The 19,894-nt window shown below is 63.7% G+C and overlaps 6 protein-coding genes across 6 annotated transcripts; 4 read left to right on the forward strand and 2 right to left on the reverse strand.

Moving 5' to 3' along the window:
* Positions 1-131: 131 nt before the first annotated feature.
* EMIHUDRAFT_204568 (hypothetical protein) lies at positions 132-774 on the reverse strand (the record flags this gene model as incomplete). Its single annotated transcript, XM_005780035.1, has 2 exons — positions 132-485; positions 640-774. The coding sequence occupies 2 exons, from the start codon at positions 772-774 to the stop codon at positions 132-134; spliced, it is 489 nt and encodes a 162-aa protein (XP_005780092.1).
* A 1,760-nt stretch (positions 775-2,534) lies between these two features.
* EMIHUDRAFT_434847 (hypothetical protein) lies at positions 2,535-4,107 on the forward strand. The gene has a single exon (XM_005780036.1). It carries the CDS (start codon positions 2,625-2,627, stop codon positions 4,023-4,025), a length of 1,401 nt encoding a protein of 466 aa, XP_005780093.1. The 5' UTR covers positions 2,535-2,624; the 3' UTR covers positions 4,026-4,107.
* Positions 4,108-4,283: 176 nt separating this feature from the next.
* Positions 4,284-5,933, reverse strand: EMIHUDRAFT_64289 (hypothetical protein; the record flags this gene model as incomplete). The annotated part of the gene is made up of 4 exons (XM_005780037.1): positions 4,284-4,868; positions 4,934-5,035; positions 5,252-5,597; positions 5,668-5,933. The coding sequence occupies 4 exons, from the start codon at positions 5,931-5,933 to the stop codon at positions 4,284-4,286; spliced, it is 1,299 nt and encodes a 432-aa protein (XP_005780094.1).
* A 6,708-nt stretch (positions 5,934-12,641) lies between these two features.
* Positions 12,642-13,247, forward strand: EMIHUDRAFT_450046 (hypothetical protein; the record flags this gene model as incomplete). The annotated part of the gene is made up of 3 exons (XM_005780038.1): positions 12,642-12,953; positions 13,030-13,155; positions 13,221-13,247. 3 exons carry the CDS (start codon positions 12,642-12,644, stop codon positions 13,245-13,247), a joined length of 465 nt encoding a protein of 154 aa, XP_005780095.1.
* A 390-nt stretch (positions 13,248-13,637) lies between these two features.
* EMIHUDRAFT_204576 (hypothetical protein) lies at positions 13,638-15,212 on the forward strand (the record flags this gene model as incomplete). The annotated part of the gene is made up of 3 exons (XM_005780039.1): positions 13,638-14,363; positions 14,477-14,701; positions 14,796-15,212. The coding sequence occupies 3 exons, from the start codon at positions 13,638-13,640 to the stop codon at positions 15,210-15,212; spliced, it is 1,368 nt and encodes a 455-aa protein (XP_005780096.1).
* A 1,894-nt stretch (positions 15,213-17,106) lies between these two features.
* Positions 17,107-18,594, forward strand: EMIHUDRAFT_204578 (hypothetical protein; the record flags this gene model as incomplete). The annotated part of the gene is made up of 1 exon (XM_005780040.1): positions 17,107-18,594. One exon carries the CDS (start codon positions 17,107-17,109, stop codon positions 18,592-18,594), a length of 1,488 nt encoding a protein of 495 aa, XP_005780097.1.
* Positions 18,595-19,894: the final 1,300 nt, after the last annotated feature.

Below are 19,894 nucleotides of genomic sequence, written 5' to 3' on the forward strand. Positions count from 1 at the left end.
CATCTGTCCCTGCCTGGGATTCATACATGATTCACACGCGCGCGCGGTGCACCGAAGTCCAAAGAGCTGGCGCGTGTGAGTTTGGCCGCTCGCGGGCTATATAGCGAGGAGAAGGGTGTGCGGTTCGCTCCTCAGCGCGCGTACCTCTCGAGGTGAAAGTGGCCCTCGAGCCAGAAGGCGCCGAGGGCGAAGGTGGCGAGCGCGACAACGCCAAAGAGCGTGCGGCACACCTCTCGGCCGAGCAGCCTCTCCTCGCTGACGATGCCGAGCAGGGACACCTCGAGTGTGAGCCGCGCGTCGGGCGGCACGCCGGCCGCGCCCTCGTGCCCCGCGGCAAAATCGCTGTGGCAAGAGATGAGGGCGCGCTCGCCCACCCTCATCGAGACAAGGCCGAGATCGCCACCTGTCCCGTACAGCTCGCGCATCCCAAGCGTCACCTCGGTCGAGTCGCCGGGCGAGCTGGCGACGACCTTGCCGTCGTCGAGCTGCGCAAAACGTATAGGCGGGGGCGGACACGGTGAGGGACGGGTGGTCTGGCCGGCAAGGCATGGGTGGCGCAGCGCGACTGGGCATTGGCGTGGAGTGGCCGGTGGCGGCGGGATGGGAGCGGAGGCAGGCAGAGGCGGCGGGCGCGACAACCATGGCCATAAACTTGACGCGAAGCCTGTCGCCCATCTTCGGGCGTTGACCCTCGCCGACAACGCGTATCGTCTTGGCGACGCCGACGCCGCCATCCCGCGTTCGCTCTAGCACGTGGACCGCGTCCTTGTTCATGGCTCTTGTCGAAAGAACGTACTCCAAGTAGGCAGCCGCGAGCGGCTGGCCGCACCCCCGCACTCCCGAGCTCCTGCCGAGACGCCTGAAAGGCGCCGTGCACGTGGATTATTTTTCTGTATTGCTTGTGCGCGCCAGTCCCGTGCCGTGCCTGTGTTGTGAGAGGGAGTTTTGTTCTAAAATTCCTTTTGCTTGGGCGGCGGCAGCCGGACCATCGTGAACTACGACAAGGAGGGCGGGCCACGAACCCCCGAGCTCGACGAGGAGCCGGCGGAGGGGGGGGGGGGGGCGAGCCGAGTACGATAGAGAGACCGCGGATACGGGCGCGATTCGTCGACCGAGGAGAGCCGGCCCGACCCCCTTCTACTCTAATCGGGTGGGGTGGCACGACCCAATGCCGCCGCATTCGGCCCGGGGAGACCTTGGCCGGGCCGTCGACGCCCTCGGAATCGGGGGAGCCGGGAGAAGCTGGCGAAGACGAAGGGCGGCAGCGAAGAAAACGACACCAACAACGAGGGCAACGACCCACACCGGTCATCGCATAACGCCCGGGAGACGAGCAAGAGAGCGAATCAAGGAGGGTCGGAACCTGGAGAGACGGGGGGTGAGCCCTCTGGCGGGGGGTCTACTCAAGTGCCTGCGCAAGTGAGTGCAGAGTGGTGTGGTGTGGGGCGTGCAGTGTGGTGTTCATTAGCTCCGAGTAGAGGGGGCGTCCTGCAGTTAAGGGGAAACCCGGTACGCGGGGCTAACCCTCGGACACCCGTGATGCAGAATTTCATCATCACCGGCCGCAAAAAAGACGCCAGCCGTCAGCAGGGTAAATTTATTCTATCGAAAGTGAAGCAAAAGCTCAGTCTTGAGTTCTCACCGCCAATGGCAAAATCCGACTCCCTCCATCGGCGTGGCGCCGCCCCATGGTGCCGGGAACCCTATTCCGGAGCGATTTCCCCTAGGGTTAGCGCAGAAAGAAAAAGTCGGCACCCTTAGCTCCGGCTAGGGCTACTGCTCTGGCCCTCCGAAGCCGACCAGGAAGGGTTGACTAGGGTTAGCATTATAGCGGACTGAGAAGGCCTCCCACACACCCGCGAGGATATGGTTGTGTGTGGGTCGCCTCCCTCCCCGACTCGGACGGCCGCCTCAGAGGGCGGGCATGCTTCCTCTCGCCCTCTCACCCGCGGGTGGGTGATATGGCCGAGTCCCCACGGAGCCGCACGCTGCCTCTCCTTGGACGCAAGGCTCCGACTTCCATAGAGAAAACCCCCATTCAGCCACCCACACTTTCGATGGTGAGAGGCGTACGTACGTGTATGTGCCGACCTGTTAAGACGCTTTACTTGCGAGCAGTGCGTGAACCAGAGGGCGAGGGCACCGCGCCATGGCTAAGGAGGCAGGGAAGCTTCTGCTCCAAGACGGCCCTCAAGACGGCGACCGCTGCCGTCGGTCAATTCTTGGTTCTTGGAGCACTTGGAGTGCAGTCATTAACCTCACATCCAGGGCCGGGGAGCTGAGAAGCGCACCCAGCGGGCCGGATGATCGGGATCGGGTTACGGGCTAGAGAGCCCTAGCCCCGGGGGTGCGCGTTCGCAGGGAAAGGGCCGTAAATTAAACACGGGTCTCCGAAAAGAAAAGAAAGAAAGAAAACACACAACCCAAGGGAGGGATGGGAGGACGGCACGCCGCCACCACACAGGGATTTTAAGGAGGGGTCTCCGAGGGTTGGCCCGCGTACCTTTCCAGAATTCTTTTATGAGCGAGGAGGCCTTCCATCCACCTTTGCACAGCCGACTTGTTGGCGTTGACAAGCGCGGGCGTTCATCCACCCTTTGCCTTGGCGAATTGCGCCTCGCCCAATGGCCTCGCCCACGGTGGTCAAGTCGGGCTTCTTGCTGAAGGCGTCACGGCACACCCGCACGTGGAAGTCGCGGTGGGTCGCGGTGTCACACGAAGACGGCTCCTACTACCTCTCTTCGTTCCGTCGTGGCTCGGCCGTCTTCTCAGCCCGCCATTCAACAGAGCGGATGAATCTCCGAGGTGCCACAGTGCTGCTGGTGACCAAGGACGACTTGGCGTGCCCTCCAGGCGTTGTCGGTAACCACATTTTTGCTCTCGCCCTCGCCGACCTCCGCGTCTTTCACTTCTGTTGCGTCGAAGCCGACAACAGCTGGCTCCTTGCCATCAATGCCTGCATCGCTGCTGCTGACGACCGGGACGACGCGTTGCAGTCGGCCAACCGCGTAGCTCTCGCTCGTGCGATGAGGAGCTGGCGAGGCGGGTGTAAGAGGGTGGACGGTGGCCCTCAGCCGGTGCACAGCATACACCTTCGCCTGCGCCGGGCGGTGCGGTGCTGGCGTGAGCGCTGCGTTGCACTCTCCACTGCCTCCGCGGCGCTGCGAGCCACAGAGGCTTCGCGGCCGCGCCTGCGGCGTGCGTTTGCTGCGTTGCGACGGGCGGGCAGTGGCGGGCCAGAGCGCGGAGAGGTGGTCGCGGCTGTATGCAGGGCGAGGCTGCGGCGTCTCGAGGTTGGCTTCGCGGGTCTGCACCACGCCTCGAGGTTCTGGCCGATGCGGCGCGGCTTGGTGGCACGGCTGCAGCGCGACGCGCCACGGCAGCGGGTGCTTCGCGTGTGGCGCACGTGGGCGTCGGAGAGGTGGGGCGAGGCGCAGCGCCGCGCTGCCGCAGAGACCTTGCTCGAGGCGCGCACACCGCGCAGCAGAGGGGTGGCCGTCAGCTGTGCTTTCCACCGGCTCGCCGCGCACGGCCGGCGACAGAGGAGCGAGCGCGCGCTGGGGGTCCGCCGGGCGCTGCTGCAGTGGCGGCGGGCCGCCGCAGCATCGCGGCCGCGCCGCGAGATGCTCGAGATGCGCCGTCACAACGCGGCGCTGTTGTCGCACGTCGCCTCCCTCGCGGGGACGGTGCAGACTTTGGCTGTGGAGGCGCGGCTCGAGGAGGTTGCGGAGCAAGAGGCGCTGCTGCTTGAGCGGCTCCAGGAGGATGACGCCGACGCCGGGGCGGTCGCCAAGCTGCACGCCCTCCAGGCCGAGGTGGCCGACTTGCGGAGGCTGGGAGAAAGCCTCATCTGCGGCGGCGGCGTCGACGGGTACGAGGCGTTCGACTCGAGCGCGCCGCGGCAATACCCAACCGACGACGGTTCATATGAACCTTTCGCTTCTCCTGGCCCCGCCTCGCCGACCTCCTCGTCGAGCGGCCAATACTTTAGCGCCAGCGATCGGTCGGACCAGCCGGCGCCATAAACAGAGGGGCACGGGGCACACGGCTCTAACTGTGCCGTTATCATTCCGCGCAAAACAAGTTTTTTTATGTTTGTATGATTAATTCAAAAAATCTTGCGCGACACTGTGATCTGTGTGCGGTGGCTGTGTGGCGTGCGCGGGGCGCGCCACTCGCGCATCAATACACATACAAAAATAGGCCACGACTGGACCAGGCCACAAACTATACTCTTCTCTGCTAGTGCTGACAGGTCGCGAAGTGGTGTGATCAGACGTCGATCAAATAGTACAGAGGGTACATCTCCTCGGTGGGCTACTGGCGGCCCGCACGAAGCAGCTCCTCGAGCTTGGCGATGAGGAGCTCGAAAGTCTGCTCCCGCATGAGCAGCTCGAGCCGCACGTGGCAGGGCTCAGCGCCGAACTCGCGGCCCGACCGGCCGACGATGCCGTAAGCAGCCATCGCCGCGAGCGCGTCGCCGCCAAACGCCTCTGCTGAGTTGAGCTTGATCCACGCGTACGCCGGCGAGGGCGCGTACTCGACCTCTCCGGAGAAGGCGTCGGTCGCTGGCGCATCGCGCGGCTCGAGCGAGAAGAGCGCCGCCTCTTGGCCGGCCTCTTGCTGGCCGGCCTCTGGCTGGCTGGCAAAGAGAGCCTAGGGTTCGGGTGGGGCCCAGGGTTGGGGGTGGAGAAGAGCGCCTCTGGCAGGCTGGCAAAGAGCGCCTCGAGCCGCTCCCACCGGCGGAGCATCCGGCCGCGCGCGAAGGTGAAGATCTCGCCGCCGGAGCCGACGACGTGCTCGAGGACGGCGAGGGCGCGCAGCTGGTTCTCGCGCGGGGAGCCGAAGGTGGCCTGCGTACAAGCACTCTGGCTCGGACGAGGCCGTATACGCATTGCTCTCGCGCGGGCTAGCGGGAGGGTGCCGTCTGGACAAAGTCCCTCATCCGGGCCGCGACGTGCGGGTCGGAGCAGAGGGCCCAGCCGACGCGGGTCGAGGCGTGGCCAGTCATCTTCGAGAGCGTGAAGAGGGCGACCTGGTGAGGTGCGGGGCGAAGGATGGCGAGGTGCGGGGCGCGGGCTGGCGCAGCAGCAGAGGCACGCCGGAGGCCCTGGCGAGAGAGGTTGGGTCAGGGTCAGGGCTAGAGGCGGTCGCCGTCGAGTTGCCGTAGGGTTAGGGTTACAGGGTGAGGGTGAGGGTGAGGGTGAGGGTTAGGGCTAGAGGCGGTCGCCGTCGAGTTGCCGTATGCGACGGGAGGGCCGACGGCGGTGAAGTGCGGCCAGAGGTACGCGTGGTCCATCACGGCGCTGCTGTGAGGCCCGGCCACGCTCGCGGCGCGCGCGTGGCCGTCCGGGTTGTTTGGCGACGTGACGAGCTCGATCAGCGGCCGCTCCGCCGTGGCGGGCGGCGGCGAGGAGGCGTTGTCTGCCGCCCACTCGAACCCAGCCGAGCGGAAGAAGGTCGCCGACTGCTTGTAGCCCGAGTAGTAGGGGGCGCGCGACCAGACGCTCGCAGTGGCCTCATCTTGGGTGGGGGAGAGCGCGTAGAGGGCGGCCGCGATGAGCTCGGTCGAGCCGATCCCAACCACCACCTCACGCCTGCGGGCAGGGGTGAGGTGCTGGGGCGCAGGGCGTATCACTGTCGGGAGACGCTCGAGGCGAGGCGCACCCGTCGGTGACGGCGTTGCCGACCAGCCCGTGCAGGCTGCGGATCGCCGCCTCGAGCCGCGGCACGTGGGCGTCGTAGCCGATGTGGTACGAGGGGAGCACCGAGAGGGGAGCGCTGCGCGGCCGCGCGAGCCAATAGTCCTCGAAGAGGTAGGGGGTGCCGGAGTTGGCCACGACGACGCACGCCTCCCCTTCGAGCCGGGTGGAGCAGCTCGGACCCTCGAAGCAGTCGAAGCAGTCGCAGGCGTCCTCGCCCGGATAGAGCATGCCGTTGCCGCCGCACGCCTCCCGGCTGCGGTCGACGACGACGACCCGTGTGGCCTCCGGCTCTCGGCTCAGCGCGAGGAGGAGCAGAGCGGCGAGGCCCGCGCTCAGACAGCACGAGAGGGCGAGCGGCACGCGGGATCGCGCTGTGTGGGTGCCAGGAGCGTCGACCACCAGAGACGCGCGCATCGAGTGGGGCGGCGAGTCCTCGAGCTCGAGAACCGGCTCGGAGTCGCACGTGCGGAGCTCCTGGCCGCGCCGTGGGCTGCTGCCGACCGGCTTCGCGTTCGGCGAGGCGTCCGGCATGTCGCCAGGTGAACGACACGCTGCCGCCAAAGTTGGCCGGAGACCCAAATCGTCACTGCGGCGAACCAGAATGCATTCTGCTCAGAGGGGTGGTTGACGGGTTGAGGGTTGAGGCCCCCCCTCAACCATCTGGTTGACGGTTGAGACCCCCCGTCAACCCTTTAGTTGGGGGTTGAGGCCTCCGGGGCGTATTCACAGGCTCGCGCGTGATCACAAGATTGGAACAGCCCTGCCGCCAAAAAAATCGCTTCGCCTGCGGCGCGCTCTTGCGGTCCTCGTACCTTGAGCGCAATCCATAAGTAGGAGACGCTCACTGTCGCCATTCAGGCGCCTGATCCTTCAGCAAAGCGATGGCCTACCAGGTACGAGTTCAGATGCGCGCCCGGCAGAAGACGCTTGTGATGCCGCATGCATGCAGAGAGAGAGATTTTTAGCAATACCAAACAACTCTAACACTCACACGTAATTTGGGGCCTGGAGCCCTGTTCACGCGCGCGCGAGACGTGCAGACAGGGTTGCCAGGTGAGAGCGAATGGCGCGGTTCACGCCTCGCACAACAGAGAGAGAGATGCGCTCTGCATGGTGGGACATAAAAGAAAGCGAGTGTTTGTTTGCATGCAGTGGAATGCGCACAGAGAACGGACGGCAAGAGAAGGCAAGGGAAGGAAGATAAACGGCTGGTGAAGCTCAGCTCACGGCGTAGTATTGCGGTCACTAACCATTCACGGCAAGAGTCACGGTGAATGCTGCCGCATAAAAGCAACAGAGTCGCGGTTGGCGCGATGGTCTTGTCGCGGTTATAACGACTTGACGTTGCACACGGCCATAGACGCAGTATCTGTTTGGCGAGCCTCAAGCAGCGAAAGCAGGCGCGAGAAATTAATGTCAATCCTGAGATCTCAATTTTGGCGCTAGTTTCGTTTTCTGGTACATCATTGGGTCTCATGTAGCTCTCGACGGCTCTTCGACGGCTCTTTCTGGTTGGATCAGACAGTGCTATCAGTCAACAACACAATGCCGAGAGCAGGGCGGCCTTCGAGCAGCGCAGGGCGGCCTTCGAGGCAACTAAGTTCCTGCTGCATTTTTCATCGTACAACTTGATGGCGGGCGGACGTGTCGAGCATGGAAGGCGGCCATTGCTCAAACCTGTTCGAGTTGGCCTCCGGGAACAAGGGTGCGTGGCCGGCGCGGTCTGTTTCACGTGCAATAAGGGCAACGCCATCAAAATCGCGAACATGGGCCGACATGCCTCCGACATTTCTCAGGGCTCGCGGACGGAAGCTCTGCAGACAGCCAGACCGCTCTGCGCGGTCGGACCGACTTTTTCAGACTTTGCTATTCTGGATACTGAGGGTATGTGCTGCTAGATCTCACTGAGCTGAGCTCGTATCTGGCTTTGGTAAGCAGTTTCGAGTTCGGTAATGTCTCCGGAGACGGAGGGCCGCGTCCGCGGACGACCATGACGTCGGCCGGGATCCCCCCGTGCGGGGGCCTTCGACGCGCCGTTTTTACGATACTTGCTTCAGCTACGTGCGTGAATGGGAGGTGTGATGCAGCATCCAGGCGTTAAAGAAGACGACATGAATGGTTCACAGAGAATGTGTGTTCAGACCTTTGCGCGGGGGGTGTGAACAGCCATTCCACGTGGTTGAGGGGTTGAAGGGGTCTGTCAACCACTTGGTTGAGGGTTGAGGCCTCTGTCAACCACGTGGTTGACAGTTGAGGCAATCGGCCTCAACCACCGCTCTGAGTAGAATGCATGCTTCGAGGAAAAATAATCCGGTCGACCGCGCGGCCGCCTGAGTTGCCGGGAACGGCAACTGGGGTCCGTTCTGACTAGTACATGTAACACGTTCTGGCCCTCGCCATTCTGATCATTCCTGGAACACCCTCGGACCGACCCAGGTGGCCGGCCGAGTAAAACCCGGGTATACCCGAGAATTCTCAGGTATACCCGAAAAATACCCGGAGCGCGCGCGTCGCTATGGCGCCCTATCCCACAGGCACGTGCGCCACTGCACCAACCACGGTGTGCTCAAGTATGCGCGCCGCACCATGTGTACCCGCTATATCGAGCGTGACCGCGTCAACTTCGTCGCCAAGTTCGACGTTGACAACGGCGCGGCGACGGACCTCTCACTCGAGTCGTCGATGTACGACGGCTCGCCGTCGGCAGAGTACGAGTTGTGGCTGCTGCTCGAGCCTGTTCTGGCGCCGACGGAGGCGGCGGCCCTGCCAGCGGCGGCCGGCGGCGCGATCGTCGCCGCGTGAAGCGGTCGGACCGGCTGGGGCCGGGCGGTGGGCGGTGGGCTGCCCGGGGGGATGGGCTGTGGCACGGTCCGAGTCGTAGGGCCGGTGCCGCCTGGATGGATGCCGTTCTGATCATTCCTGCGACCTTTGTAGTCTTCCGTCCGAGGTCGGGCTGAGGGAGGACTGATGAGCCGCGTCACTGTCCCTGTGCCTATCTGCTGCTAGGAACCTAGTGCCGAGAGAGAGGCTCCGGGTCTCAGCGCCTCAGGCGGGCCCAGCGGCCGGTGTTCTGAACGTTCTGAGAACGCATTCCCAGCCTTGCCATTCTGATCATTCCCCTTACCTCGGCAACTCAGGCGGCCGCAATGAAGGGGGTTTTTAAGGTGCTCCACAAAGTTAGGCACAAAAAGATATGGCATTCCAGGCCATTTAGGGCCCCTGACGATCACTGAGTAGGCCAAAATCCCCACTGGGCCGGGAGCAACCTGGTTAAGGTTGCCGTGAGTGAGTCTCACACACTCCGAAGGAAGAATTAAGGTTGCCACCTACTGACACACGGAGCACTTGTAGTGCAGTCATTAACCGCACATCCAGAGGGCCGGGGGGCTAAAAGAAGAGCACACCCAGCGGGCCAGATGATTTGCATCGGGTTGCGGGCAAGAGAGCCCTGGGGGGTGCGCGTTCGCAGGGAAGGGGCCGTAAAGTAAACACGGGTCGCCGAGGGTTGGCTCCGTGTACCGGGTTTCCCCTTAACTTCAGAACGCCCCCTCTACTCGGAGCTAGTGGACACGACACTGTACACCATGCACATACACAGGTCCTCACTTATGGCATCTTTCTTCCTTCCGCATCGTCCCGCCGTCGTTGGGTATCACGCCAATAACACAGCAGTCTCGGAATCACCAAAGTAGAACGTCATTTTATCGATCTTCTGCCTGTACTCGTCAGCACCGGCGGCAAGCGGTAGCCATCGATTATCATCGCAGTGGTACAGCTGGGCACCGCGTTCTCCAATTGCAATGAGCAAGCGCGAGCTCACACGCATCAGCGAACTGACGCTCCCCATGCCCAGTGGTGGCGTCAATGCGGCCCAGGCACAACGTGGACCCATGGATTGAAAGCTACCTCCCTCGCCCAGAATGGCGATGCTGTGTCCATCAGGCAGCAGGCACGCAGCATGCCTGCCACCCTTGCCGTCGTCGATCATATCAGCCAGGCGGACCCAGCCGGCGTCGTGTTGGGGGAGGATTTGCAGGCTATCTCTGGGGTCTCGAGGCCCGCGATGCGGGCCAGGGCCCCGCACATATGACCATGGCGCGCTCTCGATCCGGGTCTCTCGCACATTGTGCATCCGGAAGCACGCAACGCCAGGCTCCTCCGTCGGGCCCCATTGACCCCACCCCTCGGTTTCACCTCCAGCAATGACAATGTCATGGCCAAGAGCATTGGCGTTAGGCACGCTCACCACGGCCAAGCGCCCAGCAATCACATCGGTATCGATTGGAGCCATGCAGGAGCCATGGTGTGCTCAGCCTGTGAAAGCCAGCAATCTGCCAGTATGCTGTAGCAAAGCACGTCGGATGCATAACGCGGTAGTAGCCTCCGATAACTAAGACCCACTCTCCGACTTGGCAAGAACCCGCGGCGTAGCGTTCTGCGCCAGGTGGAGCATCTGCGACGCGTGTCCAGTGCACGCGCACAGGGTCAAAGATATAGGCAGCACGCGAAATAGATCTGTCAAAGTCACCGTTGGGTACAAGTGGACCTTCATTCTGAGTCATATTTTTACCGCCGTAATAGAAAATCCTCCCATCATCTAGCTTGCACACGATTGGGAGCATGCCTCCCTCGCACGACACTAGGCACGGGACTGGCGCGCACTGGCACTAACACATAAGCGAATAAAAGAATTTTAAAGCCTAAAAGAATTTTCAAAAATGTTCGCTTCCCTCTCTCAATGAAGAATTCGCAGCTGGGTTATGTTATCGGATACGTGTCTCCAGGCATACACACGCTATGGCCCCAACGACCACGCCTCGACCTTCTTGGGCAGCAGCTGCTTCGACAGGTCCTCTCCGTGGCCTAGGCAGCCAGTCTCGCCCCCGCCCCAGCTCCACACAGCGCCGTCGGCGATGGCGATGCTGTGGTATGTTCCAGCCGACACAGCGACGACGCACTCGCCAGCAAAACCCTCGACCTTCTTGGGCAGCAACTGCGTCTGCTCGTCGCCGTGGCCCAACTGGCCAAAGACTCCATCGCCGCTTGCTTGGCCTCCATATCCCCAGCTCCAGACAGCTCCGTCAGCGGTGATTGCGAGGCTGTGTGCGGCGCCAGCCAACACAGCCACGACGCGCTGGCTAACAAAGGCCTCCATCTTCGTTGGTAGCAGCTGGTGCTGCTCGTCGCCGTGGCCCAGCTCGCCATTGCCTCCATAGCCCCAGCTCCAGACGGCGCCGTCGGCGGTGAGGGCGAGGCTGTGGTTGGTTCCCCCCGAAACAGCAACGACGCGCTGGCCGGCAAATGCCTCGACCTTCTTCGGCAGCAGCTGGTTCTGCTGGTCGCCGTGGCCCAGCTTGCCAAAGCCTCCCCAGCCCCAGCTCCAGCCGGCGCCGTCGGCAGTGATGGCGAGGCTGTGGGCGTTTCCAGCCGACACAGCGACGACGCGCTGGCCAGCGAAGGCCTCGACCATCTTGGGCAGCAGCTGGTGCTGCTCGTCGCCATGGCCCAACCGGCCAAAGGCTCCATAGCCCCAGCTCCAGACGCTGCCGCCGACGGTGAGGGCGAGGCTGTGGTAGCCTCCAGCCGACACAGCGACGACGCGCTGGCCAGCCAAGGCCTCAATCTTCTTAGGCTGCCACTGGCTCTGCCTGTCGCCGTGGCCCAGCTGGCCACAGCCTCCACTGCCCCAGCTCCAGACGGCGCCGCCAGCAGTGAGGGCGAGGCTGTGCCCATCTCCTGCCGACACGCTCACGGCGCGCTCACCCAGCGTCGACGGGAGGCGGGTCGGCGTGTTGAGCCGCGCCACGCCCTCGCCGTGCCCGAGCAGCCCTGGGAAGTAGGACAGAGCCGAGCCGCACGACGACAGCCGCCCCTCGCCGTCGATGAAGACGCTGTGCCGTTCGCCTCCCGCCGCCCTCGCCGGCGGGTTGGACTCGCACAGCAGCGCAGCGTAGCACAGCCACCGCACGGCGCAGCTCTCGCCCTCTGGCTGCGCCGGCAGCTCGAAGCCGCGCTTTTGCGCCCACAAGCGGATGGCCTCCACCGCAAGCGAGGCGTGAAAGAGCAGCGAGACGGCCGCGACACGAGCGATGTCGGCGGGGTCGCGGCGAGAGATGACGCGCACGAGGAGGTCCGTGGGAAGCTCGAGCAGGCGGGCGGGCGGCGGCGCGCTTGGCGAGGGAGCGGCGGCGGCGGCGGTGGCGAGGCGGCGCGAGCGGCGCCGCGGTGGGGTGGACATCGCGAGAAAAAGAATTTCTTCTTTATATGACAGGAGAAAAGACGAGCACTTGTTGTGTGTTGTGTGTTGTGGTGGTGTGCGGTGTGCGGGGTGTGTGTGTGTTGTGCGTTGTGTGTTGCGTGTTGTTGCGGCGGGCGGTGGGCGCAATGCGGGTGGGTGTGGTGTGGTGGGGGGGGGGGCACTCACCCGGGGTTGCAGGGAGGGGGGGGGGGGGGGGGCCCCCCCCAATCTAAAACATCTAAAGGAGGGGGAATGTGTGATGTATTTTGTGGGAATATGCCTGCCTTGGGTTGTCTGTTTTCTTTCTTTAATATGCCGCGAGGAGGGCGGAGTTGCGCCGAGAGGCGGGAGAAGCCGCGATGGGGACGGGCGACGCCAGAACGGCGCCTCCTCGTCCTGGACCTGGTGCTCGACCGCCTTCGGTACCTGTCGACCAGGGTCCCGGCAGGAGCGAGTCGTCGGACGGGTAGACGATGCGCTCGGAGTCAATGGACTTGGGCAACTCGTGGCTCCGAGAGGGTCGGCCCGCACGAGTGCTGTGAACGTAATGAGAAGCCACCAAATCACTAAAAAGCGTGAAGAGGCGCGCCTGGGTCTCCGCCCGCCGCGATGCCGCACTGGAGACGCCGCCGCCGTCAACCGTCACCATTTGCGAGGAGCGTCGGGCCGATTTCTTAGGGAAAGAAAAACCCGCACATATGAGATATCTGGCAGTGGCGCTCGTCATCGCCGCTGCCGGCGTGGGTGCCAACTCGCTGGTGGAGGGGCCCAAGCCTACCATCGGCGACGTGGGCGAGTGGTGCGGGCCGGACGGCTACCTGCCCAAGCGGCAGATGGCTGGCGTGATCAAGCCGGGCGCGGGCGGCAACCGGCGAACGCTCTGCCACAAGACAAAGCGGTGGATCTCGCCGATGGGGCAGGGCGGCATCTGCTGGTCGCAGAAGAAGCCGAGCCGCTTCAGCGGCCTCCCCCTCTTCCGCGCCAAGCCCTCCTTTCGGCGGCCCTTCAAGGTGCGGCGGCGGCCCTCTCGCGCCTCGGCCTCGCGCCTCGGCCTCGCAGTGAGCGGCCGCGCAACCGTCGCCGCAGGTGCGGCTGCTCGAGTACGACTCGGTGGGTATCGCCACGACCCTCGTCGAGGAGGAGAAGGCGAAGCTCCTGCGCGTCAAGGGCACCGCACACCGCCGCCCGCGCCCCACGCCCGGCCAGTTGCTCGTGAGACGAGGTTCCCTGCCCCCGTAGGTGAGCCGTCCGTGATCGCGGTCGAGATTGCGCCCAAGGTGCCCTGGTACCGGAAGCTCATATGACGGTCTTGGCGAGGGCGTGGGATGAGTATCATATTGAGGAGAGACAGAGAGAGTTGGGAGAGTGACCGTGGAGACAGTCTGACTGCATGCTCAGTCTGACTACTCACCACAAATTATGCACCAAATTTTTCTTCTTTCGCACTCTCTCACATGACGAGCATTCAAGCTGTGGTCCACGACCGCGTTTCTCTCTTCGCGCGCGGATGTGGGATGACACTGTCATCCGCTGTCGCGCTGTGAAGGCCTTCAGGGCTCGCACCTCAACCTCTCATAGACCAGCGCGCAGCGCGTCCGCGTATTTTCTTCTCAATAACAGAGTTCGTACATGTATTCAACGCTTCGCAACTCGAGACCTCGAGAGTTCTGAAGCGCCCCGGGGCGGACACGAGCATGGCCGAGCAGCCCGGCGCGCTCCACTTGTACCCGCCGTCCCGAGGCCGCTTCGCTGTCCCGCGCGACCACTTTCGCTTCACCTCCGCTGCTCAGTTCGACCTCACGTATCTGAGCTACGACGCCTTTGCACGCGACGCCCGCAGCCCTGTCCTCTTCTACGCTGGCAACGAAGGCGCCGTCGAGCTCTTCTACAATAACTCAGGCGCGCTCTTCACGCTCGCCTCCAGGCTGGGCGCTCGCCTGCTCTTTGCCGAGCACCGCTACTACGGCTCCTCGCTGCCTTTTGGCGCCGCCTCCTTCACGCCGGCCAACCTTAGCCTCCTGAGCGTCGAGCAGGCCCTCGCGGATTACGCCGCCCTGCTCCTCGCCCTGCCGGCGGAGCTCGGCTGCCGGAGCGCCCGCCCCTCCGTCGACCCGAGCCGCCCTCTCTGCGACACGGTCCTCTTTGGCGGCTCGTACGGCGGCATGCTCGCGGCGTGGCACCGGGTCCGCTACCCGCACCTCAGCCTCGGTGCCGTGGCGAGCGGCGCTCCCGTCGACTTTTACGACGGCGTGCAGAGCCGCTTCGCCGCCGCCGTCAACCGAACATTTGCCGTCTACGGCGGCAAAGGTTCGGGCTGCTCGTCCGCGCTGCAGGCCGCGCTCGCTGCCGCCGACGCCGCCACGCCCTCGCAGCTCGTCGCGGCGGGCATTCGGCCGTGCGACCCGATGGGCGGCGACGCGGTCGAGAGGTACGCCTTCTACGCTCGCGGCGCGATGGCGTCTACGGCGTCGCAGCGCGGCCGCACGAGAGGCTTGCTCGGTCCCTCCCCGGAGCCGTCCCTGCCCGGTGGCAGGCGATGCTCGACTACCCATACCAGAGCCGCTTCGTCGGCCTGCTGCCGCCGAACCCGGTGCGGCGCGCGTGCGGCGACCTGCTCGCGCCGGGCGAGCCGCTCCGCCGGCTCCACTCCGCCGTGCTGCGCCTTGTCAACGGGACGGGCGCGCTGCGCTGCGTCGACTTGCGGGCCGAGCTGGTCGGCGGGAGGCCTGGTTGGTGGGCGGACGGGAGCGACTTGGGCGTGCAGAGCTGGAACTACCAGGCAGCCTCCCGGGCACTTCAATCTCGGCGTCGGCGCTGCCTCGACTCACTCTCGCGCCCCGAGGGAGGAGTAGGCGTGCACCGAGCTGCCCCTCGAGCCGATCACGAGCGACGGCTTCGGCTTCTACCCCGAGGCGAGCGGCAAGCAGGCGGCGCAGCTGGCGGACAGGTGCGCGGACCGCTTCGGCGTGCGGCCGCGGCCCGGCTGGATGGGGCTCGCCTTTGGCCACGGCGCCGACTACCGCCACCACTCGAACCTCCTGTTCGTGGAGAACGACAAGGACCCGTGGCAAATCGGCACCGAATCTGTCGCCAGCGGCGGGTCGGTCCGCCGTTTCGTCGCCGCCGGAGGAGCCCACCACCAGGACTTGCGTTTCCCGTCACCGCTCGACGCGCCGGGTGTCAGCGCGGCGCGGCGCGTTGTCGAGGAGACGGTGCGTGGGTGGCTTGAGCTTAACCCCCGCGGGTCGCCGGCTCGCGACGCGGCATAATCGGTCGTTGTAGATGTAAATTCTTACATTTTGAGACACATTAGGTGAGATATACGCGCGGCCGTTTTTTCAGAGTCAGCCAGAGCGGGCGGTCTCTAACGTGCGTGAAGACGGTTTAATCTCTAATCATAGAGAGGCTCTCAAGTGTGACTCTCAACGTCAAGCGCGCCACCCCGACACACACATTAACATGCGCAGGACGAGAGAGCGCGGCACGGGCGCAGGTGCGGGCAGGCTGGTGACTGTGGTGTCTGTGCCGTGTGAGCGAGGCATGTGTGAATGGCGGCGCCGGCGCGCGGCGGCGGGGCGCGAAAAACGATACCCCCGCCGAAAACGGCCGGGCCGACGTTTTTTGATCTCTGGGTCAGTGGGGGGCCGAGCCACCTCGGGGTGGCGGGCGGGCGGGCGTTTTGAAAAACAGAAAACAGAAAACAGAGGGGGGCCAGGGCCCCCACTACGATTAGACACAAGCACCTGGCTCCTGGGACAAAGCGAGCAGCAGCAGCAAGCAGTTCAGCGGAGAAGGGGGGGGGGAGGAGCCGAGGGGGTGACGTCCCGACACGGCAGGTTGGAGCTGACCCAGGGAGAGAGAGAGAACAGCGATGGCAGCCCCCAATGACTGTAGACAGAAATGACGAGCCGACAGCGATGCAGCGGCAGCGAAAGCGGCGAGGAGGGCCCGCTGCAGAGCTCCGCTGGGCGGCAGCAGAGACATCGGCGGACGGGGGAGCACGCTGGACACGTCGGCATAGGAGCCAGGGGGGTGGGCTGGGCCTGCATCATGAATGGGCCTGCATCGCATGATGGCGACGGCGGCGACGTAGGCGAGACGGCGGCGAGGGTGGCGACGGTCACGATGAAGGTGGCTTGACGAAATGGATGACGCCATCGCGCAACATGACATCCTCGATGTCGTCGTCCTCGAGCCGGTTGAGCTCCTTCATCAGGAAGTGTATTGCCGTCGCCCGCTCCTTTTGCGGCGTCGCATGCGCCATCAAGTTGGGAAAGACTTTGACGAAAAAGTCATCGAGGGAGAACTCGTCCTGCTCCTGCTCCTGCAGCTCCGAGATCGCATCTCGGATCCTCGCTGTATTCGTAGAATTCTTTTAAAACAACCTCTGTGCACACTGGCACGACAAGGGCGTAGACTGGCGCACACACTGAAAGAAGAATTTTACAACAAAACTCTGTCGCACACGCACGATTCACACAACAGGCAAAGCGGACGACGCTCGCCGAGAGGACCATCCCCATCATCTTCCGACTCCATCCCCTAGTAGGTAGGTAGGTAGAAAGGTGAAGAACAGCCAGGCTCGGACTGGACACCAACGCGGTATGGGTGGACGCTAGACAGATGATGACGGCACGCACGAGCGACACACAGACACAAACAGGCTCACAAGACACACAGCCAGCGGGCTGCCACACACCCTGAGTTGGCGTACACATAACTCAAGGCCATATCCTCCCTGTCGCCCCCCCCAGCACTCCACGGTGCCAAGAGAAACAAACAAGGGCACAACGACACAACAGACGACAGGAAGTGACATGCGAGGCTAGAGCAGGCTTGCTCTACCTCCAGCAATCTCTCCGGCCGGCGAGGCACGGACGAGACCGTGTGTGGGGTCTAAGTGAGGTGTCTATGGACGCTCTCCTCACGGGCTAGCTGCCTGCGGCTAGCCCTAATCTCGCACTCACGGACAGTGACAATCAAATGGGTGAGTGTTTGCGAGCAGAGGCGCGTGGGCTAAATCTAGGCCGCACGTCCCCTCCCCGCGGGCTCCCCCGCGCGAACACTGAAAGAAACCCCGCCACGAGGCTTCGCACGGATCGCCGCCGCAATCGCCTCCGCACACCCAGAGGGTGCTGCGCGTGCGTGCGCGTGCCCGATGGGATGGACGCAAGCGGCAAGCTCGTGACGATCGCGTCTGTCGTCTTTGGCCTCCGCTTCCTGGTCCTCGCAGCCTTCCACCCCTACCTATACCTCTGGCTCGAGCAGAACGGCTTCGGCACCCACGAGCGGGGCGTGCTCGGCGGTGTGTCATCTGTGGTGCGTTTCTTCGCGCCGATGATGCTAGGCTTTCTCGCCGACTGGCTCGGCAGCCGGCGCACGGTCCTCTTTTTCGCGCTCACCGTCGTCAACAGCCTGGCGATTGCGTCGCTTACCCTCGCGCCGAGTTCACGGCTGGCCCAGGCGGGATGCCTCGTCGTCGGCGCATTGAGCGACTGCGGCACGCTGGTCGATGCTTTTGTCATGCGCTCGCTCGCTTGGGCTGGCAAGGCAGGCGCGGCTCCAGGAGCGCGGTCGTGGGGCGCCGTCAGCTGGTGCATCGCGGCTCCGTTGTGCGGCCTGCTCGCCGACTCCCTCGGAATAGCGGCGCTATTCTATGCTTACTCCCTGCTGCAGCTCCTGCTGCTGCCGGTCATCCTCCTCCTCCCGATTCGCGAGGCGTACTCCACCGTTACGCAGCCAGGCCGGAGCGACGCAGGTGGCAGCACTGGCGCGGGAGGCAATCCCGAGGCGGCTGGCAGCAGCGGAGACGGCGGCGGCAAGGCGGGTGACAAGAACCACGGGGAGAAGGACGGCGACGCGGTCAGCACGGACCGCGAGGCGCCGGCCGAGTCCTTCTGCGTGCGCATGCGGCGCGCGCTCTGTGGAGGCGGGAGGCGCGGGAAGCTCTTGTGCTTTGCGCTGCCACTGCTCTCGCTCGTCGGCTTAAACATGGGGATCGGCTTCGTCTGGGGCTTCATCTACCTCAAGCGGGAGCTGCACGCGCCGGGCGTCCTCGTCGGACTGTCACTCACCGCGCAGGCAGCCATCGAGGTACCGCTTTTCCGCGCGGCGAGCCGTTTGGTCAACGCCCTCGGCGGCCTCCGAACGGCCCTCCTCTCCACTTCGCTTGCCGCCGCCCTCCGGTTCAGCGGCTGGTGGGTCGCGCCCTCGCCCTGGGCCGTCCTCCCCTTCGAGGTTGGGCATGGGTGGAGCTTCGCACTCGCCTACACCTCCATCGCGGTCATCGGCGACGAGTTCGCGCGAGATGGGCTCCAGGCGACGGTTGTCGGCCTCCTCTCGTCGGCCATGCAACTCGGTCAGCTGGGCGCGACCTTCGGGTGGGGCTTTGTTGTCGAGGCTGTCGGCTTGCGCAGCTCGTTTGCCGTCGCCGCCGCGACCTTTGGCATCGCAGCTTGCCCGCTGCCGTTTGCGTGCGCTTTCGCTCTTTGCGCTCGGTGGCGACGCTCGCGCGACCCGGCACTCATCGCAGCCGGCTCTGCTCGCATTGGCCGGGAAGCGAGAGGCCGAACTGCAGCGGCACCTCGAGAGGGTGGGGTGTGTGAGCAGACGGTCGAGATGGAGACAAGTGAGGCCGTGGCGGTTGTGTAGCATGTGTGCCGACCATTTTCCCCATAAATAGTTAATAGATAATCATTACATAATACCTTACGGCGTTAACATTTGAGCGAGGGTGCCTAACCATGAATACAAGGCGGTTTGAAGATTTGTTTTATCGTTTTTCACTGCGCCCTTCGCTGTTCATTTGCGAGAGATTCTCCCGCCATTCTCTCGCCATTCTCTCGCCATTCTCTCGCCATTCTCTCGCCATTCTCTCGCCATTCTCTCGCCATTCTCCCGCCATTCTTCCTCCGTTCAGATGTAATTCGCCCGCTATTCAAATACATTTTGTGGCGCTTTCAAGAGATTTTTTATCGCAAATTTAGTGCTCTTCATGGCAGTTTAAGGCAAGCGTGCCTTATCCTGGCTGGGTCCGGCGTGGTCGGGAGCCCTCGACTCCTCGGCGAGCTCTTTCCTGCCTCAATGACATTGCAACAATGAACGCGTCTTACTTAGCCCTTAGCTTGAGCACTTGAGCACTGGATAGGGTCGATTCCGCATGGTACGGGACCCCTCGATCGTCTCGCCCTCCCTCACTGGTGTGTTCATTGGGGGGGGTTTCATAACAAACACGGTACAGGATCGAGGTGCACGCTGCCAAAGCAGTGTCGTCCCCCCTCTCCCCGACGGCGATGGCGGTGTGACCGATCGAGCTACAAGAGGAGCTTGTTCAGCAGGATCCGGGATAGTCAGATGCACTACCTCACTGGGCCTGAGACCACCACACGACCCTCCCATCACCGTCTCGGATTTATGTGGAGTCGAACCACTCCGGGATGGGCAAGCTCCCATCGATTGTCATTTTGTTTCTCCCCTGGACCTGCACAGGAGATAGCGGGAGAGGATGCCCTTAGCTGTCTAGAGGACGTCTTGCTACTATGCACCACAACAAAACTCAACAAAACTCCCTGGCGTCGTGAATTCTTCTTCCGCGTTTCGTGGCCATAGGCGCGCGGGGCGAGGAGACACATGGCCGGGAATGAGCCCTTGCTCATCGCGTGCATGCCCTCCTGCAGGCTTGGACCTCCTCGCTACTGACTTGGCACTCCCTCACCAACCATGTATCCCTCTCACTCTTGGAGCTGGCGGCGGTGCCGCAAGCCGTCTGTCTGGGCTGCAGTTGCACTTAGTCCAGGCGGCCTGGCAAGCTGTGCTGTTGCACTCTTCGCAGCACTTGGAGCTGCTCGGCATTGTCCATTGATTCCCTCATCATGAAATGTGGGATCTGTGGAAGCCAGATCATGGTCCTTATCCTAGCCCGCGACACTACTCACTGGGCGGTGCGGGTGCT

This window comes from Emiliania huxleyi, assembly GCF_000372725.1.
Source record: "Emiliania huxleyi CCMP1516 unplaced genomic scaffold EMIHUscaffold_22, whole genome shotgun sequence".
Lineage (NCBI taxonomy): Eukaryota > Haptophyta > Isochrysidales > Noelaerhabdaceae > Emiliania > Emiliania huxleyi.

Excerpts from the sequence above, each read along its gene's own strand:
- EMIHUDRAFT_434847 (XM_005780036.1), top strand. The coding sequence starts at position 2,625 with ATGGCCTCGCCCACGGTGGTCAAGTCGGGCTTCTTGCTGAAGGCGTCA.